This window comes from Sus scrofa, chromosome 10, assembly GCF_054392235.1.
Source record: "Sus scrofa isolate SSC_HxYL_T2T_F1_AM1 chromosome 10, Sscrofa_HxYL_maternal_Yorkshire_Landrace_v2.0, whole genome shotgun sequence".
Taxonomy (NCBI): domain Eukaryota; kingdom Metazoa; phylum Chordata; class Mammalia; order Artiodactyla; family Suidae; genus Sus; species Sus scrofa.
Window position 1 is genome coordinate 13,921,650 of NC_139392.1, and position 27,588 is coordinate 13,949,237.

Genomic DNA, 27,588 nt, shown 5'->3' on the forward strand with positions numbered 1-27,588 from the left:
TGTGGATTTTGCCAGTAACTACATTCCCATAGTGCAGTTGAATGTGTTTCCCTGGTTCTTTACATTTCTTGGGAACTGGTTAGATGGGTTGTCGGATTCAGGTTCCATTTCATTTGGCAAGAATACTTATAGGAGATGCTATATACTGCCATCGGGAGGCATCTGGTGTCCTGATGTCCCTCTTTAGTCGATATTACTAATCATCAGTGACATTGACGAGATCTGTATTACAGGCTGAAAAATGGTACTCTTCTGACTATTGTTCCTACTTCATTTAAAGGCTGGGATACGTCTACAAAGAGAAACTTATAATCAACTATTATTTACACCGAGATTTGGTTTGTATAGTTAGGACAGTATAGATATTTGATTGTTTCTGTCCAGCATACAAAACAATAGGTTGTCCTCCTCGCATTATCCAGAGATGCCCAAGGGTTTGTGTGTGTATGTTTCTTCTAATATTTTAAAGAATCATGATGATGCCTGAATTTTAAAATATGTGGTGTGTTAACAATCCATTCTGGTTATTATTCTTTATCAATGCTCAGTTTCTCCCGTTTTTGGTTCGTGGGAGCCTCTTCAGCTTGGCTCCTGGGCCCTTTGGACACCACCTCGTGGTCACTGATCCTTCCCTTGCTTTCTGTGTAACGAGATGTTACAAGCTCATTTTGTACACGTCCTGCTCAGATCTTGGAGGAGCTGTTTTTCCAAAGAGTCTTGGTTCCTTTTAGTGAGAACTGGGTGTCAGAGGCAACATTCTGGATACTAAGAGTGCTTCTTGCTTTTGAGCTGACCACCCTTTCTAGGCCTTTTCAGAGGACAAAGCTAGGAAATACATAGGGATTTTTGACTTGACTCTTCATCATGATGCCACGTGGATCCTCCCAATCAGAAGTCAGGATGCGAGTGGAATTTCACCTCACCACATTTATCTGACCTTGTGTTTTCTTTCTCCCCTGTTTGAAATGACATCAACATAATTATTCACTGACATTGACGTAATTAATTCGTTTATTTTACAATATTCACATAACCACCAATATCAACTCCAGCCAACAGTATGTTACTAAAATATCGCAAGGATCGTTCGCAGTTCTTTTTATCTATAACCTGTATCCCACTAGGGTATGCTTGAAAACAAAGCCTTTCTGTCGTCCTGCCACCAAGTGGATACACAGGTTAATTGTTTGAGTTTTGCTTTCACTTTTTAGGGACTGCATTATAAGATTTTGTTTTATAATTACCTAACATATTTGTAAGAGCCAAAGTCCATGTATAAAATAAGATCTATTCAAAGACGTCTAACTTTTGGCCTAATTCCATCCAACTTGTTGATACCCTCCTCTAGAGGTAATTTAAAAATTAATTTCACTACCTCACCATTAAAAAATGAGCAAATGATTTCTGCACCAAGCCAAGATAGACTTATAGGTACCAGCTTTACCCTCCAAACTGAAACAGCTGAAAAGAAAAAACAAAAAAAATCAGACAAAATACACGAAATTACATTTTTCAAGTCATGAGGCAACAAAGGACAGTGATTCCTGAAAGAGACAAATGCCATGAGGTCTGCCGCTGTCACATCCTATCCTACTGCACTGAGAGCGTTTCCAGGCTACAGGGAAAGGAGGAAGCCGGCATTGAGGAGATAGAGCTGAAAGTCCGGGGACAGCAAAGCAGTTAAACGCCATGGGCAGAGGACCGAGAGGAGAGCTGCGGGGAGCCCTGGGGGTCTTTGAAAGGTCTCCTTTGAGTAGTCATCAGAGTGCTGAGCAGCACATGCGTGAGACAAAACTGTTCAAGGTCAAAGAAGCCCTCTAAGTGTGTAGAGGGAACACATGGAGTCCTTAGAAGGATCTTCCCTCAGAGTAGGTGCTGCTCACATCTCACCTAACAAATCTTAAAAGCAAGACCCAAAAAGGATCAAACGTTTTCCAGTAATTTTCCATACTGTGAAAAAATGTGTGTTCTATTAGTCAGGGTCCTCCAGAGAAACAGAATCAATAGGGAAAAATAAATATGTATATTTCTATATGTATCTCTTTATATATATGTGTGTGCGTGTGTGTGTGTGTGTGTGTGTGTGTGTGTGTGTATAGCGAGAGAGAGAGATTTATTATAAGGAATGGACTTCTGTGCACATGGAGGCTCTGAATTCCCAGAATCCACAGTCTGCAAGCTCGAGTCCCAGTAAAGCTGGTATTGTAATCAGTCAAAGTGCAAAGGCCTAAGAATCAGGGGAGCCGATGATGAGATTCTAGTCCAGGTCCGAGAGCCTGAGACCCAGGAGCATCAGGAGTAGAAGACCGACGTTCCAGCTCAAGCAATCGAGAAGGAAGGCACAAAGTCCCCTTCCGCATTTCCTCTTATTCAGGCCCTCAGTGGGTCGGATGGTGCCCATCCATACCAGGGAAGGCGCTCTACGTTACTGCTTAATTACATCATCTCATCTGGGAACACACTCAGACATACCCCCAGATAACATTTACTCTGGGTGCCCCATGATTAGTCAAAGAGACATAAAAAAATTCACATTTATTCCTAATGTACGGCTCCCAGTCAAAAGAATATCAGGCAATCGCAACCAACTAAGAATTACTACAGATGTTCAAATTAAGCAAGTTATTATTGCCACATTTCAGATGTTAAAAAAGTAGAGACGTGAAAAATATTTAAAAAAATCAAAATTTTAGAGATGAAATGCCTGAGGTGATAAATATACTGGGTGGGATTAATGCTAGGTAGACGCCGAAGATGAAAAGATTAGTGAACTTGAAGACATAGCAATAGATGCTATCCAGAATGAAACATATAAGGGAAGATGGCTCAAGGAAAATGAAAAAACATCATCAGTGAGCAGTGGGGACACTTTCAATGAGGCTAACAAATGTGTAACTGGAATCCTTGGAGGAAGGATAGAAGAGACGGTCAAAAAATTTTTTGAAGAAATAATGGGTGAAAATTTCCCCAAATTTATGAAAACTCTAAAGCCACAGATCCAAGAACTTCAATGAAAGTCAAGTATAAAAAAGCATGAAGAAAACTACCCCAAGGCATATCATAATCAAATTGCTCAAAAGAAATGATGAAAGCAGCCAGAGAAAAGAGACATTTTGAACTAAGATTAAGGGTGACCTCAGATTTCTTGTTGGAAACCAGGCATGGGAGACTACAGCAGAATAATGTCTTTCACTCTACTTGAAGAGAAATACTGTCGATCTACAGTATCATACCCTGCAAAATAGTTTTCAAAAACAAAGATTAAATGAAGATTTTTTTTTTCCCAACATACAAAAGCTGAAAGAATTCACCAGCACACATGCCCCCTAAGAAATGTTAAAGGAAGACCTTTAGTCTCCAGGAAAATAACAACAGATGGAATATGGAGCTACACAAAGGGGTGAAGAATGCCAGAACTGGTAGCCATGGGGGCAAATATATAAACCATCATTTCATTATTTAAATATCTTTAAAAGTTAATTTACTGTTTAGAGAAAAAGATTATCGATATACTATGGGGTCTAGAAAGTATGTAAAAAATAAAATGTATGACAACAATAGTATAAAGGTCAGGAGAGTGAGAAATGGTAATAACTCTTAGAAAATTCTTACTACAAGCATGAAGTAGTACAGAATCACTGGAAGGAGGACTGTGGTAAACTAAAGATGTATAGTATAAGCTCTACAGGAACCACTAAAATAACCAAACAAGGGGTTAGCTGATAAACCAACAAAGGAGATAATTTAGAATCATTAAAAAGACTTGATCCAAAAGAAGGCAGAATAAAGGGCAAAAGAGAAGAGAGAACAGATGGGACAAATAGGAGAAAAAAAAAAAAAAAAAAGAGGGAATTCCCATTATGGCTCAGCAGTAATGAATCCGGCCAGGATCCACCAGGATTTGGGTTTGATCCCTAGCCTCCCTCAGTGGGTTAAGGATCTGGCATTGCTGTGGCTGTGGCTGTGGTGGAGGCTGGCAGCTACAGCTCCGATTCGACTTCTAGTCTGGGAACTTTCAAATGCTGCAAGTGCGGCCCTAAAAAAAAAAAAAAAAAAAAAAAAAGAGGATGCTAGACTACTTAAACTTAACCATATCATCTGATAAAGGACTTATATCTTGAATATATAAAGAACTCTGAAAACTCGTTAATAAGAAAGCAGATAACCCACTAAAATAGCAGTTCACCAAAAAGATATGTAGACAGCAAATAAGCACATTAAAAAAAAAAAAAGCTCAGCATCATTCATTATGAGGGAAATGCAAATTTAAACCACCCTGCGTACTCCTCACACACTTAATGGTATGACTGAAATTACAAGGCCAAGTGTTGGAGAAGATGTGGAGGAACTGGAACTGTCACACTCTGCTTTTGGGGCTATAGAATGGTACAGACACCTCAGAAAGCCATTTGTGAATTTCTTAAAAAGGCAGATGTACAGCTGTCAAGTGAACCAGCCATCTCTCTGCTAAGCATTTACCCAAAAGAAAATAAATATTACATCCATAAAAGGCCTTTTGTATCACAATGCAACTCATAGCAGCTCAGTCTATAAATCAAAAACTGGAAAAAACCCAACTTCCCGTCAGCAGGTAAGTATATAAATCGTGGATTATCCATATAAAGAAAGGCTGATTTGGTTAACTCCTTGGATGCTGAAGGAGGATACCTAGGAATCTCAGATGAAGGCCCATTTACTGTAAATTATACAGGGGTTTTTGACTGTGCAGAGGGTTTGTACCCCTAACCTCTGTGTTGTTCAGTGGTCAACTGCTTCCTGTAGTGTATTTAACCAGTCTTCTATTGCTGGACAGTTCGGTTAGTCTCTCTCTTGTATTATAAGTAATGCTGGCATAACATGCTTTTTTGTGTATTGTCTTCCCAACATGTGTTGTTACATTTGTAGCACCTTTGAGGTAGATCTTTAGAAGTGGAATTGTGTGTCAGTAGATGATTACACAGGTGATTTGGGGAGAGATTGCCAAATTCCCATTCATAGGGGTTAGATCATTTTGATAATGGTCAGCAATGTGTGAGCTTGCCCATTGCCTGGCATCCTCTAAGAGGGTATGTTGTCCGTTGTTTGGATCTTGCCAGTATAAGTGAGAAATTAATGGTGTAGGTTTAATTCGTATTTCTTATTATGAGAAGTTAGACCATGTTTTCCTACGTTTACTAGCTGTTTCTACTTCGCCTGAGGACTATCCTTTTTTTTTTTTTCAGCCCATTTTTCCATTGGTTTGCTGGCCATTTTCTTCTCTATTTGTACAGTTCTTTATTTTTTAGGAATATTAACCCTTTGTAATGTTTCACATATTTCATCGTCAGGTTTACATCGTCAAACTGATTGTTTCACATTTTGGCATTCAAGGGCCAGACGAGTTTATTTCTAAGTGATCAGGATTACAAATCTTTTTCCTTGAATTCTGAGACATAACTATAAAGATTTTGCTCACTCATAATATGTCAGGAAATAATCCATGTCTTTTCTAGAACTTGTTTGTTATCATTTTTTACATTCAGGTTTCTGACCCATTTGGAATTTATCCTTGTGAACAGTGAGAAAAAGATCCAATTTTTATCATTTTCCATTTGGTTATCTAGTTATGCCAATAACACTTATTAAAAAGTCTTTTTCCCCCAAATGACTCTTGCGTATGCTAAATTGCCAGTGCAGTTGGGTCTAGTTCTAATTTTTTTTTTTTAAATTCAATGCAGTTTTCTTTCTTTCCTTCCTTTTTTTTTTTTTTTTTTTTTTTTTTTTTTTGGTCTTTCTTTTTAGGGCTGCACTCACAGCATATGGAGGTTCCCAGGCTAGGGGTCGAATGGGTGCTGCAGCTGGTGGCCTACGCCACAGCCACAGCAACCCAGGATCAGAGCCCCATCTGTGACCCACACCACAGCTCACAGCAAGGCCAGATCCATAACCCCTGAGCAAGGCCAGGGATTCAACCCGCGTCCTCATGGATTTTAGCTGGGTTCGTTAACTGCTGAGCCACAGCGGGAGCTCCTAGTTCTAAGTCTTCTATTCTTTTCCGTGGTGTGTATGTGTTCTTCAGCCAGCATCATACTGTTTTAATTAAAGCTTGCTTTAACTTCCCCTGACCCCATTGCTCTTTTTCAGGCTTCCCTGCTTGATTGTTCTTCTCAATTTATTTAACTTGAAAATATACCTTTAAAGACCTGCAAACATCGTTTTTCCCCCCAGGTTGAACATCCTTAGTTTCTCCCACTTTTAGAACGCAATTTCCAGACAATTCCTTGCCCTTTTCCCAGAACCGAGCTCATTGGCACAGGTGTGGTAATGACAAGACTCCTTAGAATTACTTTTTAAAGGGACACGAGAATAATGTGGGGCGGTGTGGCCATCTGGAAGGGGGAAAGTAAGCAGGGGCCTGGAGAGGGCAGAGAAGGAACCTGGCCTAGGGGACGGTGGCCAAGATTGAGGGTGCTTCTGTAGAGGGCGCGCGAGCGGCTTCTCCTCCCGGCCGGGCATTTAGGGCAGGTGCCTGGGGTCTCAGCACCTGGTGACAAAAGGGTCCAGCCCTGGGCAGGCGTGCACGGCCTGCCTTCCTCCCTTTCCCAGCCCTCGCCCATTCTCCTCGAAGCTCCCGGGCCCGTGGAGTCGGGCCTTCGCTCCCAGTTCCCGCCGCGGGCGAGTCTCTTCTTCTTTGCCTCTTACATGTTTTCTTCCGCGCGGATCTCTTAGCCCCGCCCCCGCTCGACCATTGGTTTCTCCCGCCGCGGGCCCGCCCCCATCGGCGCGAGCACTTCCGCCCGAGGGCCGCGTCTGATGACGCGTTTTACTGGCCGCGCCGAGCGAAAGTGCCTGCGGCTGGGGAAGACGAAGTTCACTGTCAGGTTCCGCCCCCGAGCCGGGTTCTTTCCGAAGAAGGAAACGGTGACTGAGAGGGTCGGGTGCCGTCCCCCGGGGAAGCGTCACCTCCGCTCCGCTGCCCCTTCACGATGGACTCAGTACCTGCCACTGTGCCTTCTGTCACCTCTTCCCCGGGGGACCCGGAGCTGCTGGGACCCCTGTCGGTGCTCTACGCAGCCCTCATAGCCAAGCTCCTGGAGGTGACGGTCCCCACTATCCTAGCCCTGGCAGCGGGTGGACGGGTTCTGAGCGGAGTGGGCGCTCTGACTGGCGGGGCGAGGGGGGGATGGAGTGTCAGGCCCCGGGCGGGCAGGACGTTGCGGTGCTGTGTAGGGGATGGTGGCGGCGGGGTGTGTATGTGAGAAGGTCTTGTCGCATGTTCTTTTTTTGAGTACTTAGGATGTGTCGGGTATCGTGTTGCTTTCTGATACATAGTCATGATCGAATCAAGCGAGCTTCACATCCCTACGGGTTCTTTTCACTTGGCCCTCAGCACCGTTGGGGGATGGGCCAGTATGCTAGTTAACTTGTAGAGGCAGTGAAAACAGTGTAGAAGCAAGACAGGTGTTTAATGCCCTGTCCTCGAGGAAACGCTTAAAATCAAAACAGAGTTTATAGGAGACAGTTAAATTCAGAGCGGTCTGCCTAGACCAGTTATCAGGAACTGTTTGAACTTTCTCACCATTTGTTTTTATGTAAGTACAAACAAACAAGACGTCACGTCTTAGAGGGAAACTGTGTTGTTCATTATCACTTTAGTTTTATTTGCAGCCGTAAAAATGTCTACCGTGTTTTCATTTTTTTTTTTGTTTTACGTGACCCCATTGAGGCATAAAAATCAACTAGTCGTGCGTTGGACGACAGGATGTGGTGGGGCCTGTTACAAAATTGAAGTATATGCTCACCTTAAAGACAAAGTTTATAATGTTTAAAAATACTTCAGGTCGAACAAGAAATATGAAGCCCATCCTCTGTTTATTGAAGCCATGGAAACTCCTGAAGAAGTTTGAGGGCCTAGTTACTGATGGAGATAGATCGACTTCTGTGGATGAGTCTCAGTGATGGCTGGTTGTAAATTTCTTGCAGATTTCCCACTATTTCTGATATCTCTCTTTCAGCTGGTTGCTACCCTGCCTGATGATGTTCAGCCTGGGCCTGATTTTTACGGACTACCGTGGAAGCCTGTACTTATCACTGCCTTTTTAGGAATTGTTTCATTTGCCATTTTCTTCTGGAGAACCATTCTTGTTGTGAGTAAATTAAATTATCTTGTACCTTTAGACCGATACATACAGGCATATTTTATAATCACTAGCCGTTTTGTTTCTTTTTTAGTTACCAACTTGAATACAAATTAACATTTATAATCCAAGCTAACATATTGGAAAATAATTCAGTGTAATCTCTGTTGGTAAAGACTTAGGTGAAAAGATAACATGGGTATAATCTCAATGAGAAAACTTCAATTTATAGATCAGAAGCTTTAAAAATGTTCATGTCCTTTTATGGAGTGTAATACCATGTCTAGTAATCTATCCAAAAGAAATTAGCAATCATGCATTAAAGATTTGTACTGGGTGTTAAAAATGGAATAGTATTTGTTAGAGTGAAAACAGAACCTAAATGAGCCATAGTAAGGGAGTTAATTAGTATGGTAAAGTCAAATAATGAGATATTAGGCAGCTCTTAAAATGTATGAATTGGGGCAAAGACATTGGGGCACAGAAAATGCTCACAACTCAATGTTAAGTGGAAAAAAGCAGAAACCAAGACTTTGGAGCGTATATTATATAAACACATAGATACACAGAAAAAAAATGCTGCAAATGGGAAAAATACTTAGTAGGAAAAGAGGTAATTTTTTAGTCATTTTACTAATATATATCTTATATATATATTAAAAATATATTTTCGAATTTGATCATGTGCTGATGTATTCAGAAAATACCTTTCTATTTGAAAATACAGCTTAAGTAGTCTCCCAAATTTTTATTCCTTAGAGTCTTCCTGTGCACAATTGGTCTTTGATGCTTATACATGTATGTGTTCTTAGTACGTATACAGACTTACGGTTTGTCTCGTTGTCTTCTAACGTAATTGGAGGGGGAGTTATTCTTTGTAGGTGAACTTTGCAGATAACAAGCTTTCAGTTTCAGTTGAAACTTAGCAGTTAAAGTGGCCAAAAGTACAGGATGCGTATCTTTCTAAAATTTGAGTATTCTAATTTCTTAATTTGATCAGACATCGTTGTTACTAAAGCTTTCTCTCCTCGAACAAGTGATTATAAAGTCCCTTAAAAAAAAAGGTCTTTTTGCCTGGATTCTTGTGAAGCCTCCTTTAAACATCATGGAAATTTTCCTCAGATGGAAGGGAAAAGAATAGAAAGTGTGAACAAAAGGGGGAAAGTCAGAAATACTTCCTTTTTATGGACTCGGCAATAGCCGCACCCCTGAGCAAGGCCAGGGATCGAACTCACATCCTCATGGATGGACTCTATGTTGGGTTCTTAACCTGCGAGCCACAATGGGAATTCTGCAGAAGTGCTTTCAGTTTCCCAGTCTTGTTTCTCCCATCTCACAAATCCCCCCAGTTTAGCTTTTTGCAAGGTCACGTTGGCTTTGTGTTCTGACTCCTTCTGCCCACAGTCTCCGCATTTGCACCCTCGCTCCCTGTGCTCATTGATGCTTCTTGCTTCTTCCTGCTTTTTCCTGCCTGTTGATTTAGGTGAAAGGAGGATAAAGGAAGCTTCCTCTCTTATTAAGCAAGGCTGTGACATAAGAGAAGTTGTCATTTATTTCCATGTTGGAATGCTGAATGCATTTTCCTGTAACAGCATCATTAAAAACAGTGTTAGATACAGTGATAATTTGTGATATCATGGATGATTTGCGGACTGATCTGAGCATCACATCACCGCTTTCACATTTGACAAGGGAAATAAGTGCTGGGTTACAAAGCGTTTGTAACACTTTTTAAAAACTCGAGTGTGGCTTGGGTTTTATTATCCTGCAGTTCAGTGCTGTCTCTAGGAGATGATTTAGAAAATGTTAGCTGTTATTTCTCTTGTTGCATGTGCATTTTCCTCTAGCAGTCTTTTTTTCCCTTTTAGATTTGTGACTGCTATTTTTAGGGGCTTGGGAAAAGCAAAAGATCTGGTTCATTAGATTTCTGAATTCGGCTAGTAACCGACTTTGAATAGGATTTTGTAGATGTTTTCTGATGAAAGAGGTATACCTGAGTGTGATGATATGCTTTTAATTTTGTTTCCTTTAAGTATTTTTCAGTTATCATTGTTTCTAGATCTTATTCTGGCTGTTTGAGGTTTTTAAATAAATGATTTTGGATAAATGAAGCATTAGTGTTTAATATGAAAATATTATTCCATTTCATTTTTTAAAATTTTGACAACATCTTAGTGTTGTGTACAAATTAATGATTATATATCTGTATATATTGCAAAATGATTGCCACAATGAGTCTAATTAACATGTCATCATACATAGTTATAAGATTTTTTTTCCCCTTGTGATGAGAATTTTTAAGATCTGCTCTCTTAGCAGCTTTCAAATATGTAATAATCCCTTCCTATTATGGAAGTTAAGTACCCATTTAGTAAGATCGGTGCTCATTTTAAAGATACATGAACATATCCTCAGTTGCAAAAATAAGGTATTTACCTTAGTACTTTTATCTATCAGAAACTATAAATGACGTATCACTATAAATTAAATTTGAAAGGCTTTTTTGGCTTTTTGTATGTTTTAATATTATGTCTGTATCATCAAACCATCATTACATTTTCATTTGGTTATGATTTGACTTTTAGGTTAGGAACTATAATATTTTCATTAATAAGATGTCTTGACATCAAGTTTAATTTTATGTCTCTCTTTTAGGTAAAGAATAGAGTATATCAAGGTAAGTATTCCGGCTTATTTTGTCACTTGTACCCTTCTCTCGGTGTTGGCATTTGGTAGGAGTTTTCTGTGAGCTGAAGGTGGATACAGTGACTTCCAGTGTCTGATTGACTTAACAGCTCCTGAGGTGGAACATGTTGTGGGAGCAGGGAGAGGACTGGGTTCCGGCAGATTGACTTTGAATGTTGATGTTGATGTAGTTCATTCCCTGGGAACAATGTTCCTGCTTGTTCAATACAGTGCATATTTATGTAAGTGGATTATTTGAGGAACAGAGACAGAAGTCAGTATGCTTGCATTTTCTGTCCTTTCTGTTGACAAATGACATATTTGAAGTGATCACATTTCTAAGCAAGGCAGTCATGAAGGGAACAATAGCAAAGCTAAAGCATTTTACTCAGGTATTTCCTATCTTTGAAATAAATTTAAATTGGAATTTCATTGAAATAAGGGTTCTTATTGTATGTTTCTTAAATTTTAATATTTTTACACCCTAATTTCTATGAACCATAGATTGCTGTTTAAAGGCATAATCATTATGCTAAGTTCATTTCCATCTTGGTCCCAGATAGCGTGGCCTTGCTGCTAATACATTGGGTCATTCATTTTTTAGTGATCATGATAATTTTATGGATTTCCCCCTTTTTAGTTACTGAACAACAAATTTCTGAGAAGTTGAAGAATATTATGAAAGAAAACGCAGAACTTGTACAAAAATTGTCAAGTTACGAACAGAAGGTATTAATTATTTTTTTAGCTTTTTCCCCATGGTTACAAACTTGAATTATTTCTTCCTTTTGTATAATTCAGTTATTATGGTATTTTTAAATCATATTTTAAGATCTCATTATGTCCCACAAACCATCCAAAGATAAGAGCAGTCGTCACGTGTAAAGTACTGCTTTCTTCTCTGAGGAATCTCCTACTTGGAGATAAGTTTTGATAGCATTATAATTTGTATTTCTAAATTCTGGATGCTTTATTACATATAGATCAAGGAATCAAAGAAGCATGTTCAAGAAACCAAGAAACAAAACATGATTCTCTCTGATGAAGCAGTTAAATTTAAGGTAAAAATCCCTTCTCTTTTTGAGGTTACGTTCTAAAAATAAAAAAAAAAATAATGAATAGTTATTATCAGTACTTTTTTTTGTAGGATAAAATTAAGAATCTGGAAGAAACTAATGAAACTCTGGGTGACACAGCTAAAAGTTTGCGTGCTCTGTTAGAATCTGAGCGAGAACAGAATGCCAAGAATCAGGACTTGGTAAGAGTTTTGCTGTTGTGTCTTTTACTGTAATTTGGCTTTTGAACTATTTTGTGGGTTGGCTGAGTTGAACTCTGCATTTGCCCATGCTGTAACTAGACTGATACTGTGAGGGAAGTTGAACCTACTTCTGTGCATTTCTGTAAAATTTTCAATGCTCCAGGTAATTATTTGTATGGGCCTGGGAAGTGTTTTTGTCCTCAGTCCTAGGTAATTTTCTTATTGCTTGGCTCTGCTCTCCAAAACATGAAGAGCAACTAAGAAATAGTTGCTCCTTTGAGTGTCTTGGCACTTTGTTTTGATTTATGTTGCATGGTTGTTTTCTGAAAATAAATTTTAAATGCCAGAACAGTTTCCTAATCACCCAAAAGTGGCAAAGGTGGTAGGATGGGTTCCTGTATGCTGCATCTCCAGTTGGGCTTGATGGCCCAGCTGAGGTTGTGTTTGCCAGGTTTCTCTGCCATAAAGTCACCCTTTCATGCTTTCCACACTGCACTCTGGAGGGAAGGGCCTGTGCACAGCCTGCAGTTGCAGAGTGAAGGGCTCTGCTCCATCTTCTTGGCAAGGCAGACCATCTGCATAAATTTGGGGAATTTTGTATGTGAGGTTTGCCCCCCCCCACCCCCCGCCTCAAGTCCAGCCGTGTTTAATTTAGCAAGAGAATAAGTGATCTTGGGATTTTTTTTCTGTACCACTAGGGAAAATCATTGTTTTGATCTGGTTTACTTGCTTTTTTTTTTTTTTTCATTTTTTTGCTTTGTTCTTTTGGTCTGGTCAAATACCACATTATCTCATAACTAGGAAAGTTGTGGATGGTATGAAATATTTGTCTTTGTTTTCTTTCCTCATGTCTTTTACATTGTTGACTTTTCTCTCTAGGCCACAACTGGATCATCTGCTTCTGCCTGGTATCTAGGCGGTGCTGGGATGTGCTCTGTTCATGTTGCTTCTTTTTATCCTGTATCCTAGTGTTCCTGCTGAAATCCTCACATGTGTTTGTGTCCTTTCTCCCCCTGTCAGATATCAGAAAACAAGAAGTCTATTGAGAAGTTAAAGGATGTTATTTCAGTGAATGCTTCAGAATTTTCAGAGGTAAAGCTCTCTACAGTTCCTGCAAGATGTTAATATGATGTCTTTGTTTTGTTGAGGAGTAAACATTTGCTGTGTCTAGAAAATGGAAATGAAACTGTATGATATCACATTGGAAAATGTAATTTTTTGTGTTTTCCTTGGAATTACTGCACTAATAGGAGTGTTTTGCATTAGGTTCAAATTGCCCTCAATGAAGCTAAACTTAGTGAAGAAAAGGTGAAGTCTGAATGCCATCGGGTTCAGGAAGAAAATGCAAGACTTAAAAAGAAGAAAGAGCAGGTAAAGTTAACATCGTAGGTTATGTAAACTAGAAAACCAGAAATCATTACCTCTTAATTATCTTTGCTCAGATGTTTTTAAGAAAACGAAGTCTGTGTGCAGGGCTCTGTTTTTAGCGGGGCAGAGCTTACACTGTGCTTCCCAAGTCGAGTACCCGTGCGCGTTTGCCCTCTGCCCTGGGTTTTCTGTTCTGCTCTGCGGTTCCCTGTAGCTCGCGGAATGTCTGGTCCTTGTCTCGCCCAGCACCAGCCAGTTAACTTGTATAGCCTCAGGGGGGTGATGGATTTGCTTCTTAGACCAGAGACTTGGTTCTCGAGTACCCTCCCTTGGGCAGTTACTGATTCTCTGACCAAGGCCAGGTTACATGATCTGGGGTCTGGATGTGGTGGGCAGTGAATTGTGTCCTTCCGTTCCTACTAGAAGTGGATTATTCCAACTGGCTGCAGTTTTCTGAAAGATCAACATCCTTGACAGCTTTTATGTTGTCCCTGAACTTCTGAGGGTTGGAGCCCCTTTCCCCTCTCCCTTAGCCAAGGCCACAGCCCGGAGTGTGGGGCCAGAGGGGAGCGTGGCTCCCAGCTCCGGGTCTCATTCCTAATGCCTCCAGTGCAAAAGCCGTAACCTCAGGAAATTTGTGTGTTTTAACTTTTCAGCTGCAGGAAGAAATCAAAGACTGGAGTAAGGCACATGCCGAGCTCAGTGAACAAATCAGATCATTTGAGAGGGCGCAGCAAGATTTGGAAGTAGCTCTTACTCACAAAGATGATAATGTTAATGTGAGTTCATTCTCTTGAATGCATGCTTAATTCTCACAAATTGTTATGGAATCTACTTAATTGAAATGGAGACGCTCTTTCTAACGTCCTGTTGCTTCTTGTCTAGGCTTTGACTAATTGCATTACGCAGTTGAACTGCTTAGACTGTGAGTCTGAATCTGAGGGTCAGAACCAAGGAGGAAATGAATCCGATGAATTAGCCAATGGAGAAGCGGGAGGTAAGATTGGGTTCAGGAGACTGGACCCCTTTTTGCCTCTTTGTCTTTAAGAACCCTGGTGCTTTTTTCAGCTGACCGAATTTCCTGTTAGGGTTAGAGCTGTAAGTGCCTGTTGCTAAATCTCTACAGTTGGCCTCTAAATCTGGGGTTCACATCTGCAGATTCAGCCAGCTGCAGATCAAACACAAAAAACTCCAGAAAGTCCCCAAAAGGAAACCTTGGGTTTGATGCTTGCTGACAGCTGTTTGCATAGATTTACATTGTTTAAGGTATTACAAGTGACCCAGAGATGAAGGATACGGGCGGGTGTGTGTGCGTCCTATGCAGATGCTGTGCCATTCTGTCTGGGGGACTCAAGCATCCATGGATTTGGGTGTCCTGTGGGGGTGGGGGTGGGGTCCTGGCACCAGTCTCTCGGAGATGCGGGGGGCCAAATGACCACATCCGCTGTGTGGCGAGCAGAGGTGACTTGATGGGTTATGGTCCGGCAGGAGGCACACCAGGAACACCGTCGCGCCTTTTCCACTGTGCCCAGACCGAGGGGTGTGCGCTGGAGCCAATGCCGCCGCCCCCTGAGCGCTCTTCAGTGGAAGAAACGTGTTTCTCCACGTCATGCTCAGCCTCTCTGTGGCTGTGCTTTTAGGGCCCACAGCCAGTTTGAACAGGACCAAGGGGTGGGGCATAAGCTCAGTGAGCGGTGAGAGCGGAGGCCGAAGGTAACGAGTTTACCGGGGAGGGACGTGTTTCTAGGTGTCGTGTCCCCGGGAGGAGATGGCGCACAGGGTGGGGTAGTGAGCCACTCCTGGGAGCACATGCGGGCGAGCAGAGCAGTGAGTCTTTGCAAAGAAGCTGTTTGACTTGGGGCAGGTAGATGAGAGAGAAGGAGCTTTACAGGGCATAGCCCTTCTGCTCAGGAACAGCAGGGATAATGTTTTTATTGTAGAAACTGGGAATTCATTGTTCTCAACCTCAGTTGGCAATTCTCTTACCAGTCCAACAGCCCAGTCTGTAATTTTGGTTAGTTTTTTCTTTGAATATTTGAACATGATAATTGTTTAGTGTGGGGAAATCAAGAAAATAGAGTTACAGAGCAAGGGAAGAGAGAGCAATGGAACGCTTTTGTTTTGTAGGTGACCGGACTGAGAAGATGAAAAGCCAGATTAAGCAGATGATGGACGTTTCTCGGGTATAATCCTTATAATCCTTTTCGTAGAGAACCTTAAGTGTCTGTAAATTCTTACTGTGCCTCACTTTTAAGAATGCTTCTCTCTTCTGCAATTTTTAGACACAAACTGCAATATCGGTAGTTGAAGAGGATCTAAAACTTTTACAATGTAAACTTAGAGCCTCGATGTCTGCTAAATGTACGCTGGAAGGTAGGTTGCCTTGGGAAAGATGCAGACTGGCCTCCTGTTCCCACGTTTCTCAGCCCTCCCCAGGTTCTCAAGCTCTTGTGCACACACACAAAGCCCAGCTGTTTTATCCCTTACAGACCAAGTGAAGAAATTAGAAGAGGATTGTGGTTCACTGCAGGCGAGCAAAGCCACGCTAGAAGAGGAGTGCAAAACACTGAGGCAGAAAGTGGAGATCCTGAATGAGCTCTATCAGCAGAAGGAGATGGCTCTGCAAAAGTAAGATTGTCTTGGTTCGTCGTTAACAGTATTGTCACCTAACTAAATGTGTGCACTGCTGTGGATAATTTCGCCTTTTTAAAGAATTGTTTATAGTTTGTTCCATCTGGGAGTATAGATTTGTCTTTCTTCCTTTCTACCGTCTTTCCTGTAAGTTGCACTTTTTCCCCATTTTAACCAGTGGTCAGAAATGGTTGTCTGTGATTTATTGGGTAGTGGTTACAGGTGCTAAGAGATGCTGCTCTGGACAAGCCACACCCTTCTTGGCCCGCAACTCAGATCGCTTTTCTTCTGTTCTTGTTGGTGACTTCATTCTGATTTGTGTTTGTTCTACTAGTTCTTAATATGGCCTTTAAAAATCCCTAGTGATTTGTGTAGCATGGTTTTTGTAGAATAACTGCTTCAAAAGGAGTATTTAGTTATTGACAGTATCATAACTTTGGGGCTTCCAAATATTCAGGCTAAACATTATGTAATTGTGGGAGTTTTGAATATAGAAATGTCGGAGTTCCCATCGTGGTGCAGTGGTTAACGAATCCGACTTGGAACCATGAGGTTGCAGGTTCGGTCCCTGCCCTTGCTCAGTGGGTTAAGGATCCGGCGTTGCCGTGAGCTGTGGTGTAGATCGCAGACGCGGCTCGGATCCTGTGTCGCTGTGGCTCTGGTGTAGGCCAGTGGCTACAGCTCCGATTCCACCCCTAGCCTGGGAACCTCCATATGCCGCGGGAGCGGCCCAAGAAATGGCGAAAACAAACAAACAAACAAACAAACAAACAAAAAAAAACTGAATATAGAAATGTCTATCTGGTGGGCTATTAATCTTTTGAAATACACATCTCAGATGTGGAGCTTATCTTTTGAAAGGTGTACCTTTTTTTTTGTCTTTTTAGGGCTGTATCTGTGGTATACGGAAGGTCCCAGGCTAGGGGTCTAATCGGAGCTTTGGTGCCAGTCTACACCATAGCCACAGCAACTCAGGATCTGAGCCGTGTCTGGCTTCTGCGCCGCAGCTCACAGCAACACTGGATCCTTAACCCACTGAGCAAGGCCAGGGGTTGAACCTGTGTCCTCATGGATGCTCAGATTCATTTCCACTGAGCCACAAAGGGAACTCCTTGGAAGATGTACTTTTGTAGTTGTTTTAAATTTTTTTCTCCATGGAAATACCTGAATTCTCTAAAATAGGGTGTTGGTGGCAGTTGCTGTCTGTTTGCTCCTGTACTTCACTCTTTGGCATTTACCGCAGCCTGTGAGAAGGCTTATTTTTCTAATAAGCAAATCTAATCATCTTCACATGTTTAGGTTGTTATTGCTAGATGTCTTTAAACATTAAAACCATAGCACTAACTTTCTCTCTCATTCTTTGCTCGCCAAGAAATCAGTTTAGATTTTCCAAGTTTCATTCAGGCCGGCTCTGAATATCCTGCTGGCTTCAGAGACGTATTTCGCATCTCATTATTGATTATTTTTGGAAGAGCCGCTTCTTGGCCACCAGCCATCATCTGAATTACCTAAGCGACATCGTTGTTCTTTCTGATTGTCAGTGTGGTGTTATTTTACTCAGTCCCTCCTCCATCCACTCCATCGCCCCCTCAGGGCACACTCTGACCTCCATCCCCCAGAGCCACTGTAATCGTCTTTCTGCCAGCCTTTGATGCACCACCTCTGCCGTTTCTCTTTCTTGTACCTCCTCTTCCAAACTCTGCAGATGCTAGAGCGAACTTTCTAAAACATGAGTCCTTTTATAGCGTCGTGTGGTTAAAGTCTGTCAAAGAGGCTCCATGCCCTTCAGGGTCAATTTTGGACTCTTCGGCAGGCGCGTGGGGCGCCGTGCCCCAGCTGTGCCGCTGTCACTCCAGGTGCGCTGCCTGCGGCTCCCACTGATGCCGCCTGCTGACCTGCAGCCTGATCTGACTGCAGCTCCTTCCTGCCGCTCTTATGGACGCTGCTCCTTCTGCAGGAAAGGTGTCCTCTTACGTCATTTCCACCTGGCAGTCTCCTGCCCACTCAAATGTTTATGTTCCTTAAAACCTGTCCTCGGGTGAGGTGTGACCTAAATAGGTGAGTATTCATTTTTCCTTACGCTGTAATTCCTACAAGTATAAATCTGCATATTGATATTTGCCTTCTGATTGATGGCCTCTTCAGTGTTCCTTTTTCTCTTCCTTCTTCCTGTCTTTTGGGTTGTGTGGATGTTTCTAGTAATTCTGCTTTTCCCCTGGTTAGGCTTGGTAGTTGCTAGTAGCTTTCCTTGTCTTCACATAATTATCCTAAAGACGACAGCATGCATCCTGGACTTACTCAGTTAATAGACTTACCACTTTCTGGGCTTTAACTCCCTCCTTGCTTAGATGCAAGTGCATTTTCACTCTCTAAATACTTAAACTTAATTGCCTACCAGAGCGTGTTCCAGCCGGTGTTCATTTCATGGGCGCACAGATTTGAGCCTCATCTTGTTGCCCTTAGCTTTATTGAGCCTGCAGATCCTGCACTTTTTACAAATTGAACGTCTGTGGCAACCATGTGTCAAGCAACCCTTGGCACTCTTTTTCCAACAGCATTTACTCACTTCATGTCTCTGTGTCACATTTAGCTTTGTTAGCTGATCTGTGGTCAGGGATCCTGAGTGTTACTCTTGGGACCCACTGAAGCTCAGACGGTAAAGCATATGTTTGCAGGAAAGCGGTTTGTAGCTAAGGCACGAACATGGTTTTTCAAATATGATGCTGTTATTGCACATTTAATAGACTGCAGGAGAGGGCAGACGTAACTCTCCTGTGTGCGGGGAGACCAGACCATTCCTGTGGCTCACTTCCTCTGCAAGCTTCATCGTGGCGTTTGGGCAGGAGCGGCAGTTCCTCCGTGCTCTGCCTGTAGCTCCTGTGTGTCTTCATTCTCCCCCCCGCACCTTCCGTCTTGCTTCCGGTTGGGATCCCCTCCGTTCTTCTTGAAGAATATCCTTCACTGACACATTTGATCAGTTTATCTTTGTGTGAAAGTGTCTTTGTTTTGACTTCTTTGTTTATGTCTTTTTGCCATTTCTTGGGCTGCTCCCGCGGCATATGGAGGTTCCCAGGCTAGGGGTGGAATCGGAGCTGTAGCCACCCGCCTACGCCAGAGCCACAGCAATGCGGGACCCGAGCCTCGTCTGCAACCTACACCACAGCTCATGGCAATGCCAGATCCTTAACCCACTGAGCAAGGGCAGGGATCGAACCCGAAACCTCATGGTTCCTAGTCGGATTCCTTAACCACTGAGCCACTACGGGAACTCCTGACTTCTTTGTTTATGGATCTTTGGGCAGCTCTGGGATTTTTGTGGTTATTTAATTCAGGTACTTTCAAGAGTCACCTTCTGGTTTGAGATGTACTTTAGGGAAGCCAGTATCCCTCTTATTTTCCCTATTCTCACTCTGCTTTTTGCTGTCATTAATCATTCTTTTTGGGCTTTTATTAGGCAGGGCCCAGGTGGGTGTTTTTGTCTCTTTCTCTTCTCTTCCCTTCTGTCTCCCTGTCTCTGTGCATATTCTGTGCTGTGTGGGGCCATCAGCAGCTCCTGAATTTTTGGGTCTTTCTCCATATATTGATTCTGCCTCCTTCTTCTTCTGAGATTCTATTTAAATCTTTATCATTATTATTATTATTATTTCCCCTCTGTCTCCTACACTCTTGTTCGTATTTGCTTCATTCTGGGTGGTTTTCTTTCTGACCCATCTTCCAGACTGCTGAAATCTCACTTCAGTTATCAAATCTGCTACGGAAATCATTCATTGAGTTCCGAATTTCATTTACTATGTTTCAGTCTTACACTTTTTTTTTGGGGGGGGGGGGTCTTTTTAGGTCCACACTCACAGCATATGGAGGCTCCCATGCTAGGGGGTCCAATTGGAGCTGTAGCCACCGGCCTACACCAGGAGCCACAGCAACGCCAGATCCGAGTCATGTGTGTGAGCTACGCCACAGCTCACAGCAACGCGGAATCCTTAATCCATAGACATTGCCAATTCTAAGATTTTTATCTTTCCTTGATCACAATTCCATTGAAATAGGTAGCAGGCTTTCCATACCTGAAACGTGGAAGTGGGCGTTCCCATCATGGCTCAGTGGAAGTGAACCTGACTACCATCCATGAGGATGCAGGTTCGATCCCTGGCCTCATTTAGTGGGTTCAGCTGTGGTGCAGGCTGGCAGCTACAGGTCTGATTGGCCCCCTAGCCTGGCAACCTCCGTATGCCGCAGGTGAGGCCCTAAAAAGACGAAAAAAAAGGAAATGTGGAAGTGTTTGATAGTTAACTGCACAGTTAAAAGGCAAGTTCTAAAAGGCTTTGGGGGTGTTTTTGGGTGATTATCATGATACTAGTCTTGGATTGAGAATCAGTCCTTCCAAGATAGAAATAAGGGAAGTAATTACAGGTCTTTCCATGGTAGAAATAAGAGCAATAATTATTGCCTGCTTTATCCTCATGAGCTTAATGCTGTTAGGTTGATCAGCCCTGGCTTTCCGCTGTGAAGTAAAATGAGCTTCCATTGTTTCAAACATGAGGAACACAGAGCATTTTTTTCCATTTGCTGGTGAGCAGAGAGTTACGAGGAGGAAAGGCAGGTGATTTGCCGAAAGCCCCGAGTTTGGTTTTTATCCCTAAATGGCAGGATTAACTTCTTCGCGTGACTTTGGTCACATGTCCATGCGTTTGCGTGAGGATGGCAGCTAGCAGCGGCGTTCACGTCGACTGCTGGGCCGAGAAACACTTCCTTCTGACAAGTGCTTTCATCTTAGGAAACTGAGTCAAGAAGAGTTTGAGCGGCAAGATCGAGAGCAGCGGCTGTCAGCTGCAGATGAAAAGGTGCTTTTGGCAGCAGAGGAAGTAAAAACTTACAAGTGAGTTCGGCTTCTAAGGAGGGTGTCCATGGCCTTTAAACTGTTTTTACACTGTGTAGAACAGGTTAGCACAGAAACAGAAATAATGGTCAAACATTTAATTAACGAGATGAAATAAAATTGTAAGTTACCACAGAAAAAAATGTTAAAGGAACAAAAATTTCCTTACACCCAATACTGGCAAGACTGGGGGGACTTGGTCCGTGCCAGCTGCTACGGGGGCTTTTCTACATTGCTGAAGGCAGTTTGCTCTCTGGTGTGTATTTAAAAGCCATGAAAATGACCATGCCCTTTGATGGACCCAGGAGTCAGAGCTCCGAGAAATTTTGGGTGGATAATTAGAGGAAGAACAAGCTTTACGGAGAAAGCTCTTTACAGCAGGATTGTTCGAGAACATATCGAAGCACAGTTCAGGAGATTACAGGGTATCGACCAGAATCTCCAGCTGTTCCGTAATAAAGACGGCGCTTCTCTAGTATTGGTTTTGATCACTTTGGACTCATGATAACCACGTAAAATGTTTTCATATGTAGGGATGAAGGCTCAAAGGGTACAGTCGTTAAAGGGGACAGGGTTAGATTGTTTAAAATTTTATTCCATTGTGCCTTAAATGATAAAAACAAGTTTAATTCTTAGGCGGAGAATTGAAGAAATGGAGGATGAGTTACAGAAGACAGAGCGCTCATTTAAAAACCAGGTAACAATTGCCCCGCCTGCAGCGGCAGGCCGCCTGCCTCTCCACTGCTGATTAGTGTGGTGGCAGTTTTTTCCTAGACGTGACAGTGGTTCCCTGAACGTGCTTGTTGATGTGTTACCTTTTGCAGATCGCTACTCATGAGAAGAAAGCTCACGACAACTGGGTAAGATTATTATTTTTCTTCCTTTCTTTAGTTTGTGCGTCGTCTCCCACTATTTATTTTGGATATTGTTTTTCTCCAATAGCTCAAAGCTCGAGCTGCAGAAAGAGCGATGGCTGAAGAGCGAAGGGAAGCTGCCAACCTGAGACACAGGTATGCGGGTTTGAAACGAAAGGTTCAGGGTGCTTTAGGCTTTCCAAGACGGCGCTTTGTGGGTATCTAATAAGGAATTAACTTTCCATTTCAAGTCCATTCTTTCTCTGTATTCAAGATTATTGGAACTAACCCAAAAGATGGCAATGCTGCAGGAAGAACCTGTGATTGTGAAACCAATGCCGGGAAGACCCAACACCCAGAACCCTCCTCGGAGAGGTAGGGGATGCTTTTAAGGGACAGCAACTTACTTTTTGGTGAAAAATGTGTTGAAAGTACTTTTCATCTCCGTAATGTATGTGCAATGTTTATGACGCCCTCGAGATAACCCCAGAATTCCTTAAAGAAAAAAGAGGTTGATTAAAGTGGTTCGCCGTTGTCCTCAGGTCCCCTGAGCCAGAACGGCTCTTTCGGCCCATCTCCCGTGAGCGGTGGCGAATGCTCCCCGCCACTGACAGCAGACCCGCCGGCAAGGCCTCTGTCGGCCACGCTCAGTCGAAGAGAGATGCCCCGAAGCGACTTCGGTGAGCAGGGCTTCCGGGCAGCCCGCCCGCCCCAGTCTTCTTCCTCTTTGCGAATGCTGCTGTAGAATTTGGCTGTCCAGTAAAGAGGAGATTTCTTCATTTTCTTGGTAGATGAGTAGTCTCCTGTAAGAGCTGCTTTAGAACAAGGCATTTGTTATTGTACCGCTTGCTATTTATTATATAGAAATGTCTATGTAAACAAATATATAAATGTTTATGTATAGTAAGTAGATAATTTCATTATTTTTGTTTCTTTTTAGATTTTTGCTTTAGAGCCTTTATGCTTAAATTTCTGTGGCATTCCTCTCTTAAATATTATAAAAGTAGCCTTAAAACCTAGAATTTTTGCAGTGTATATCTACTTTTCATTACCACAATATGAAATGCTATGTAAATCTATTTCTTCTTCCTTCCTTCCCCCCTCTCTCTCTTTCTTTCTGCCACACTCACGGCATATGGAAGTTCCCTGGCTAGGGGTGGAATCAGAGCTGCAACTGCCAGCCTGTGGCACAGCCACAGCAACACTGGAGCCGAGTAGCATCTGCAACCCACACCGGAGCTCACAGCAATGCCAGATCCTTAACCCACTGAGTGAGGCCAGGGATCAAACCTGCTTCCTCCCGGATACTAGTCGGGTTCTTAACCCTCTGAGCCATGGCAGGAACTCCACTCTAAGTCTCTTTCTAATCATAAATATATCTGTAATACTTGATAAGACATGGAGGTCAGATTACATATAAACTTAAAAAAAAAAACAGCCTGTATAATTGTATCCAGCCTGTAGCCTGAAGCCTGAAGAAGCACCTGACTGGTGCTATTGACATGTAGGTTTTATTGTTGGTCTTTCAATCCAAGATAGTTCTTATTTTAGTTCTCTAAGTTTGTGCATACATTATAAGTGATTTCTCCTCATATATGTTGGGAGACCCATTTTAAATTTTGCATTCTAGGTAGAGTTGAACCCTGACTTGTCCATAATTGGCTTATTCTGAAAAATTCACGCAAGGACTGTTGTTTCTCTCTTCAGGGTCAGTGGATGGGCCGCCACCTCGTCCTCGGTGGCCGCCTGAGGCATCTGGGAAACCCTCTGCCTCTGGTAAGGGACCTGAGTGCGTTCAGAGAGTCTCAGGTTGTGGAGGAGGTGGGCAAAGCATTTTGTATTCTTCCCCAAAGAGTATACACACCAGAATAAAGCTACATCAGTTCTCTGGCCTTCCGCAGACCCAGAATCGGCTCCCATGATAAACAGCAGCTCAAGAAGCTCTTCCCCCTCCAAGGTGACGGATGAGGGCAAGGTAAATTCTGCCATCATGAATTAAAATTAGATATTATAGGAAGCATTTCGCTTTTTCTGCCACACCCTCTCTGCCTCGTCCATCTCCCCTTTTGTGTGTTCTATCTGTACCATATCATTTATTTTTTGAAAAAGCAAACTGTTCCCCAAGAGCCTGAAGGCCCGTCAGTTCCCAGCGTTGCGTCTTTGGCCGAGCATCCAGCAGCAGTAAGTCTTTGGAGGCTGAGGCTGCCCTGGGCCTTTCTGCTTGCTGTGTCTCTGGGAAGGACCTGAGGAGTGCAGCACTCCTGAGCGTGCTTTGAGTAAGCGTGCTTTGCGTTGCACGTCGGTGCTGGGAGGAGCACGGCACTCGTGAGCGTGGTTTGCCTTGCACGGCGGTGCTGGTCTTACTGTTGACCTGGAGGTGTTGCTGGACTGCTGACGGCTGCCTGGTTGGTGGTTGGCTGGTTTGGACTCCTTTTCCCGTTTTGGTTAGGTGATTAATCTGTTTAGAGCTTCTTGCAATTTAGAGCCTCTTGTATTGTGTGCTTCACGGTGCGTACTCGAGGGCGAGTCAGTTCATCCCGTAGCATAAATGCATCATGATTATGTATTTGTTTGGAAGTGTACTATTTAAGGATAGTTCCAGTGCAGTTCCTGTTGTGGCTCAGCGGTAATGAACCCGACTAGCATCCATGAGGATGAGTTCGATCCCTGGCCTCACTCAGTGGGTTAAGGATCCGGCGTTGCCATAAGCCGTGGTGTAGGTCGTAGACACGGCTTGGATCCTGAGTTGCTGTGGCTGTGGTGTAGGCTGGCAGCTACAGCTCAGCTCCGATTAGTCCCCTAGCCTGGGAACCTCCATATGCTATGGGTGTGGCCCTAACAAGACAAAAACAAAACAAACAAACAAAAAGACCACCCCAGCGGCATACCAGGCAAGGCCTGTTTTGAATGATCTGAGATCACAGGTGGGTAACAGGATGTTTGCTGGAGGTAAATACCAACGTGGGAATCTTTACCTGTTGTGCCAGTTCCCAGCAGTTGCCTTAACTCAGGTTCACATGAGTGTATTTTCTCGTAACTTGTGCCTCTGTGACAGCTGCTAAGTCCTCTGATCTGCCTCCAGTGCTCTCTCTCCTGGGTTGAAATCAAAATATCCATTTTAATTATGAGGAATTTCCAACCCAGCTTCCCGTGGGAGGGGACTAGCGGGTATCATCTGACACGAAGGCCAGCGGAGCTGGTGAGTGAAGGTGATGTCGCAGCTGCGCCTGCGGGACATGGATGAGGCGTGTAACCAGGGCGGCCGGGGTCAGGGCGCCCGGACCCTTTGCGGCAGCGGGCATCCGAGCAGAGCCTCCTTCCATAGACGGGGGCAGCGGAGGAGGGGAAGGGGCGCTCGGACCCGTGCTGGGTGACCTTCGGTGAAGCGTCAGTAGTCTGTGCTCTGGCCCTCGTGTGCAGAACAAGATGACAGGGAGCTGGGTAGCTGTCATCCCACACTCTGTCCCCGTCCCTGTGGACTGCGTGCAGTGTGCTGTTGCGGGGACAGGCAGGCGGCCACCCTGGAAACGGACACTCAGCGTGTGCTTGGACCCGGCTTGTCCACTGGGGAGTGGCCTCTGTGAGCAGCCTCGACGGTCTCCTGCCTCCCCGTGCATTTGCACAGGCGGTAGGGGAGGAGCTGCCCCCCGGGAACCGAGGCGGGTCTGCTTTGCTTTCGGCCGAGCGCTGCCTCTGCTCCTTGGGCTCTAGCAGCTTCCACCGGCACGGGGTCTCGGTCTGTCCGGGCAAGTCTGTCAAACTCTCATGGCTTCTGCTTTGCAGGTTAACATGGCTGCCCGGGGGCCCCCTCCTTTCCCAGGGGCGCCCCTCCTGAGCTCCCCCGGGGGAGGCCCGCTGCTGCCGGCCATTCGATACGGACCTCCGCCTCAGCTCTGCGGGCCTTTCGGGCCCCGGCCGCTTCCTCCGCCTTTCGGTACGTCGCCTGCAGGGCGGTCAGGGACGGGGCGGGTCTGCGCCTTTTCCCTGGGCCTTGCTGTGGTGGGAACAGGTGCTCGTGCAGGGCCGTCCGGGGGGAAGGGACAGCTGCCCGAGCCCGTGTTGGCTTTTCCTTCAGTTTCTCAGCGCACACGGAGCTGCTCCCCGCCTGGACTGAGCTGGGCAGTGGGCATCCCGTGGCCGAGGAGGGGCTGTTTACAGAAGGTCGGGACAGGACCTCTGCCCCCTCTCCCACACACCAGGCCCTGCAGTGGACGCAGTTAACTGTCCCGACCCCCAGGGCCTGACGTCAGACCTGGGGGCCCCATCATGGAAGCATGCACAGCGGGTCACGGGGTGTCAGGAAGGGGAGAGGAGCTGTCGCTCCCACTGCGGGGTCGGTAGGGAGGCCATGGGAAGGAGAAGGTGGGATTTGATAGCTACCAGGTAGAATGTTGCTGAATTTCCTGAGGTGGAGCTGGAAGGTCTCTCTCGGCAGGGCAGACACCTGAATTTTGCTGGCACACGTACGGCCATGAGCTCAGCCACCGCATGGGTTTTAAATTGATACAGTAGCAGTGGAATTGCCCTTATCTGAATTTCCACGCGGAGAAGCCCTGATTCCATAATCCGCCATCTTAGTACATATGTAAGACTTCCAAGTACAAATCAAGCTCTTAGGAGACAAAGACGCAGAATGGTGTCGCAGAAAAAAGGCCCAAGCTGGGAGGAGCGGGTTTAAAGCCGGCCGTGCTGCTTGGTGGCAGGCCCGTGGCTGTGGGCATGTGCACCAGCCTTGTGGAGCCTTGGTTTGCCTCGTCTCTACGTGGGTGTGTCGCCGCCCTTCGTCTGGGACGTTAAAGGCTCACTTGCCTGGAGCCACCTGCAGTTAGGTGTGTCCTGTCTGTTCACACGACTTCCCTTTCATCTTTCCAGGTCCCGGGTTGTGTCCCCCACTAGGATTAAGAGAATATGCACCAGGCGTGCCACCAGGAAAACGGGACCTGCCTCTCGACCCTCGAGAATTTTTACCAGGACACGCACCCTTTAGACCTGTAGGCCCTCTGGGTCCAAGAGAGTACTTTATGCCTGGTGCCCGGCTCCCTCCCCCCCCCCACGGCCCCCAGGATTACCCCTCTTCCTCTGCTGCAAGAGACTTGGCACCTTCCGGCTCGAGGGACGAGCCCCAGCCCGCCTCCCCAAGCGCCGGCCAGGACTGTGCCCAGGCTTTAAAACAGAGCCCGTAATCATGACCCCGGGCGGGCAGTCCGAGACGTGGACTGCGCACCATGCATTACAGGCAAGGATCTCACTGGCTTCAACATCCAAAAGTTTATTTTAAAAGATTTGTTTTTAGAACTAAGCTGCCTTGGCAGTGTGCATTTTTGAGCCAAACACTTTAAAAAATATCATTTCCCCTTGAAAATCACCTCGTGAGCTAGAGCCTCCTTACAACGTTGAAATGTGCAATAAAGAACACCTGTGTTTTAGTCAATGTAGCTTATGTAACTGCTGATTTAGAATGTCATCAAAAATATGAACATTTCCTGTGGAAATGCTTTCAGAACATGTATTTCCATTTATTATCCTCTTTTCAGTGTATACCAGTTGAATACAGAGCAATGGTATTTATAAGCTTGATTTTTAAAAAATACTGGGTCCCATCGACTGTTATGCTAAAAATGTTTACTAAAAGATCACTAAACTATTGCCTCCTTGCTGAATTTCTTAGTAATAGTTCATAAAAGTTTGGTTATTAATATTTCCCGTGTCTGTTGATTCATTGGCTCGCTCGCTCACGGGACCGGGCCTTTCGGAACCGTGTGAAGAGAAGATGGTGACCTGGCGGCGCTGGCCCCGCTC

General features: G+C 44.2%; 2 protein-coding genes across 5 annotated transcripts in view; both read left to right on the plus strand.

The window, feature by feature from the left end:
* MIA3 (MIA SH3 domain ER export factor 3) overlaps positions 1-27,487 on the plus strand; it is a 50,904-nt gene extending 23,417 nt beyond the window's left edge. Inside the window, exons 7-29 of one of the 4 annotated variants that reach the window (XM_021064133.2) lie at positions 7,995-8,126; positions 10,773-10,794; positions 11,443-11,531; positions 11,786-11,863; positions 11,950-12,060; positions 13,081-13,152; positions 13,327-13,431; positions 14,085-14,207; positions 14,314-14,425; positions 15,556-15,611; positions 15,711-15,801; positions 15,918-16,056; positions 20,834-20,935; positions 21,572-21,632; positions 21,760-21,795; positions 21,878-21,945; positions 22,064-22,164; positions 22,332-22,469; positions 23,497-23,565; positions 23,691-23,764; positions 23,899-23,970; positions 25,573-25,723; positions 26,662-27,487. In XM_021064133.2, the coding sequence (XP_020919792.2) occupies positions 7,995-8,126; positions 10,773-10,794; positions 11,443-11,531; positions 11,786-11,863; positions 11,950-12,060; positions 13,081-13,152; positions 13,327-13,431; positions 14,085-14,207; positions 14,314-14,425; positions 15,556-15,611; positions 15,711-15,801; positions 15,918-16,056; positions 20,834-20,935; positions 21,572-21,632; positions 21,760-21,795; positions 21,878-21,945; positions 22,064-22,164; positions 22,332-22,469; positions 23,497-23,565; positions 23,691-23,764; positions 23,899-23,970; positions 25,573-25,723; positions 26,662-26,972 (2,313 nt within the window). In that variant the 3' untranslated portion in view covers positions 26,973-27,487. Of the gene's footprint in view, positions 1-7,994; positions 8,148-10,772; positions 10,795-11,442; positions 11,532-11,785; positions 11,864-11,949; positions 12,061-13,080; positions 13,153-13,326; positions 13,432-14,084; positions 14,208-14,313; positions 14,426-15,555; positions 15,612-15,710; positions 15,802-15,917; positions 16,057-20,833; positions 20,936-21,571; positions 21,633-21,759; positions 21,796-21,877; positions 21,946-22,063; positions 22,165-22,331; positions 22,470-23,496; positions 23,566-23,690; positions 23,765-23,898; positions 23,971-25,572; positions 25,724-26,661 lie in introns of all 4 variants that reach the window. The other 3 variants (XR_014817342.1, XM_021064135.2, XR_014817341.1) reach the window with 3 other exon arrangements.
* Positions 1-27,588, plus strand: part of DISP1 (dispatched RND transporter family member 1) — a 1,033,384-nt gene that overhangs the window by 723,548 nt on the left and 282,248 nt on the right. The gene's annotated exons all lie outside the window — the stretch shown is intronic.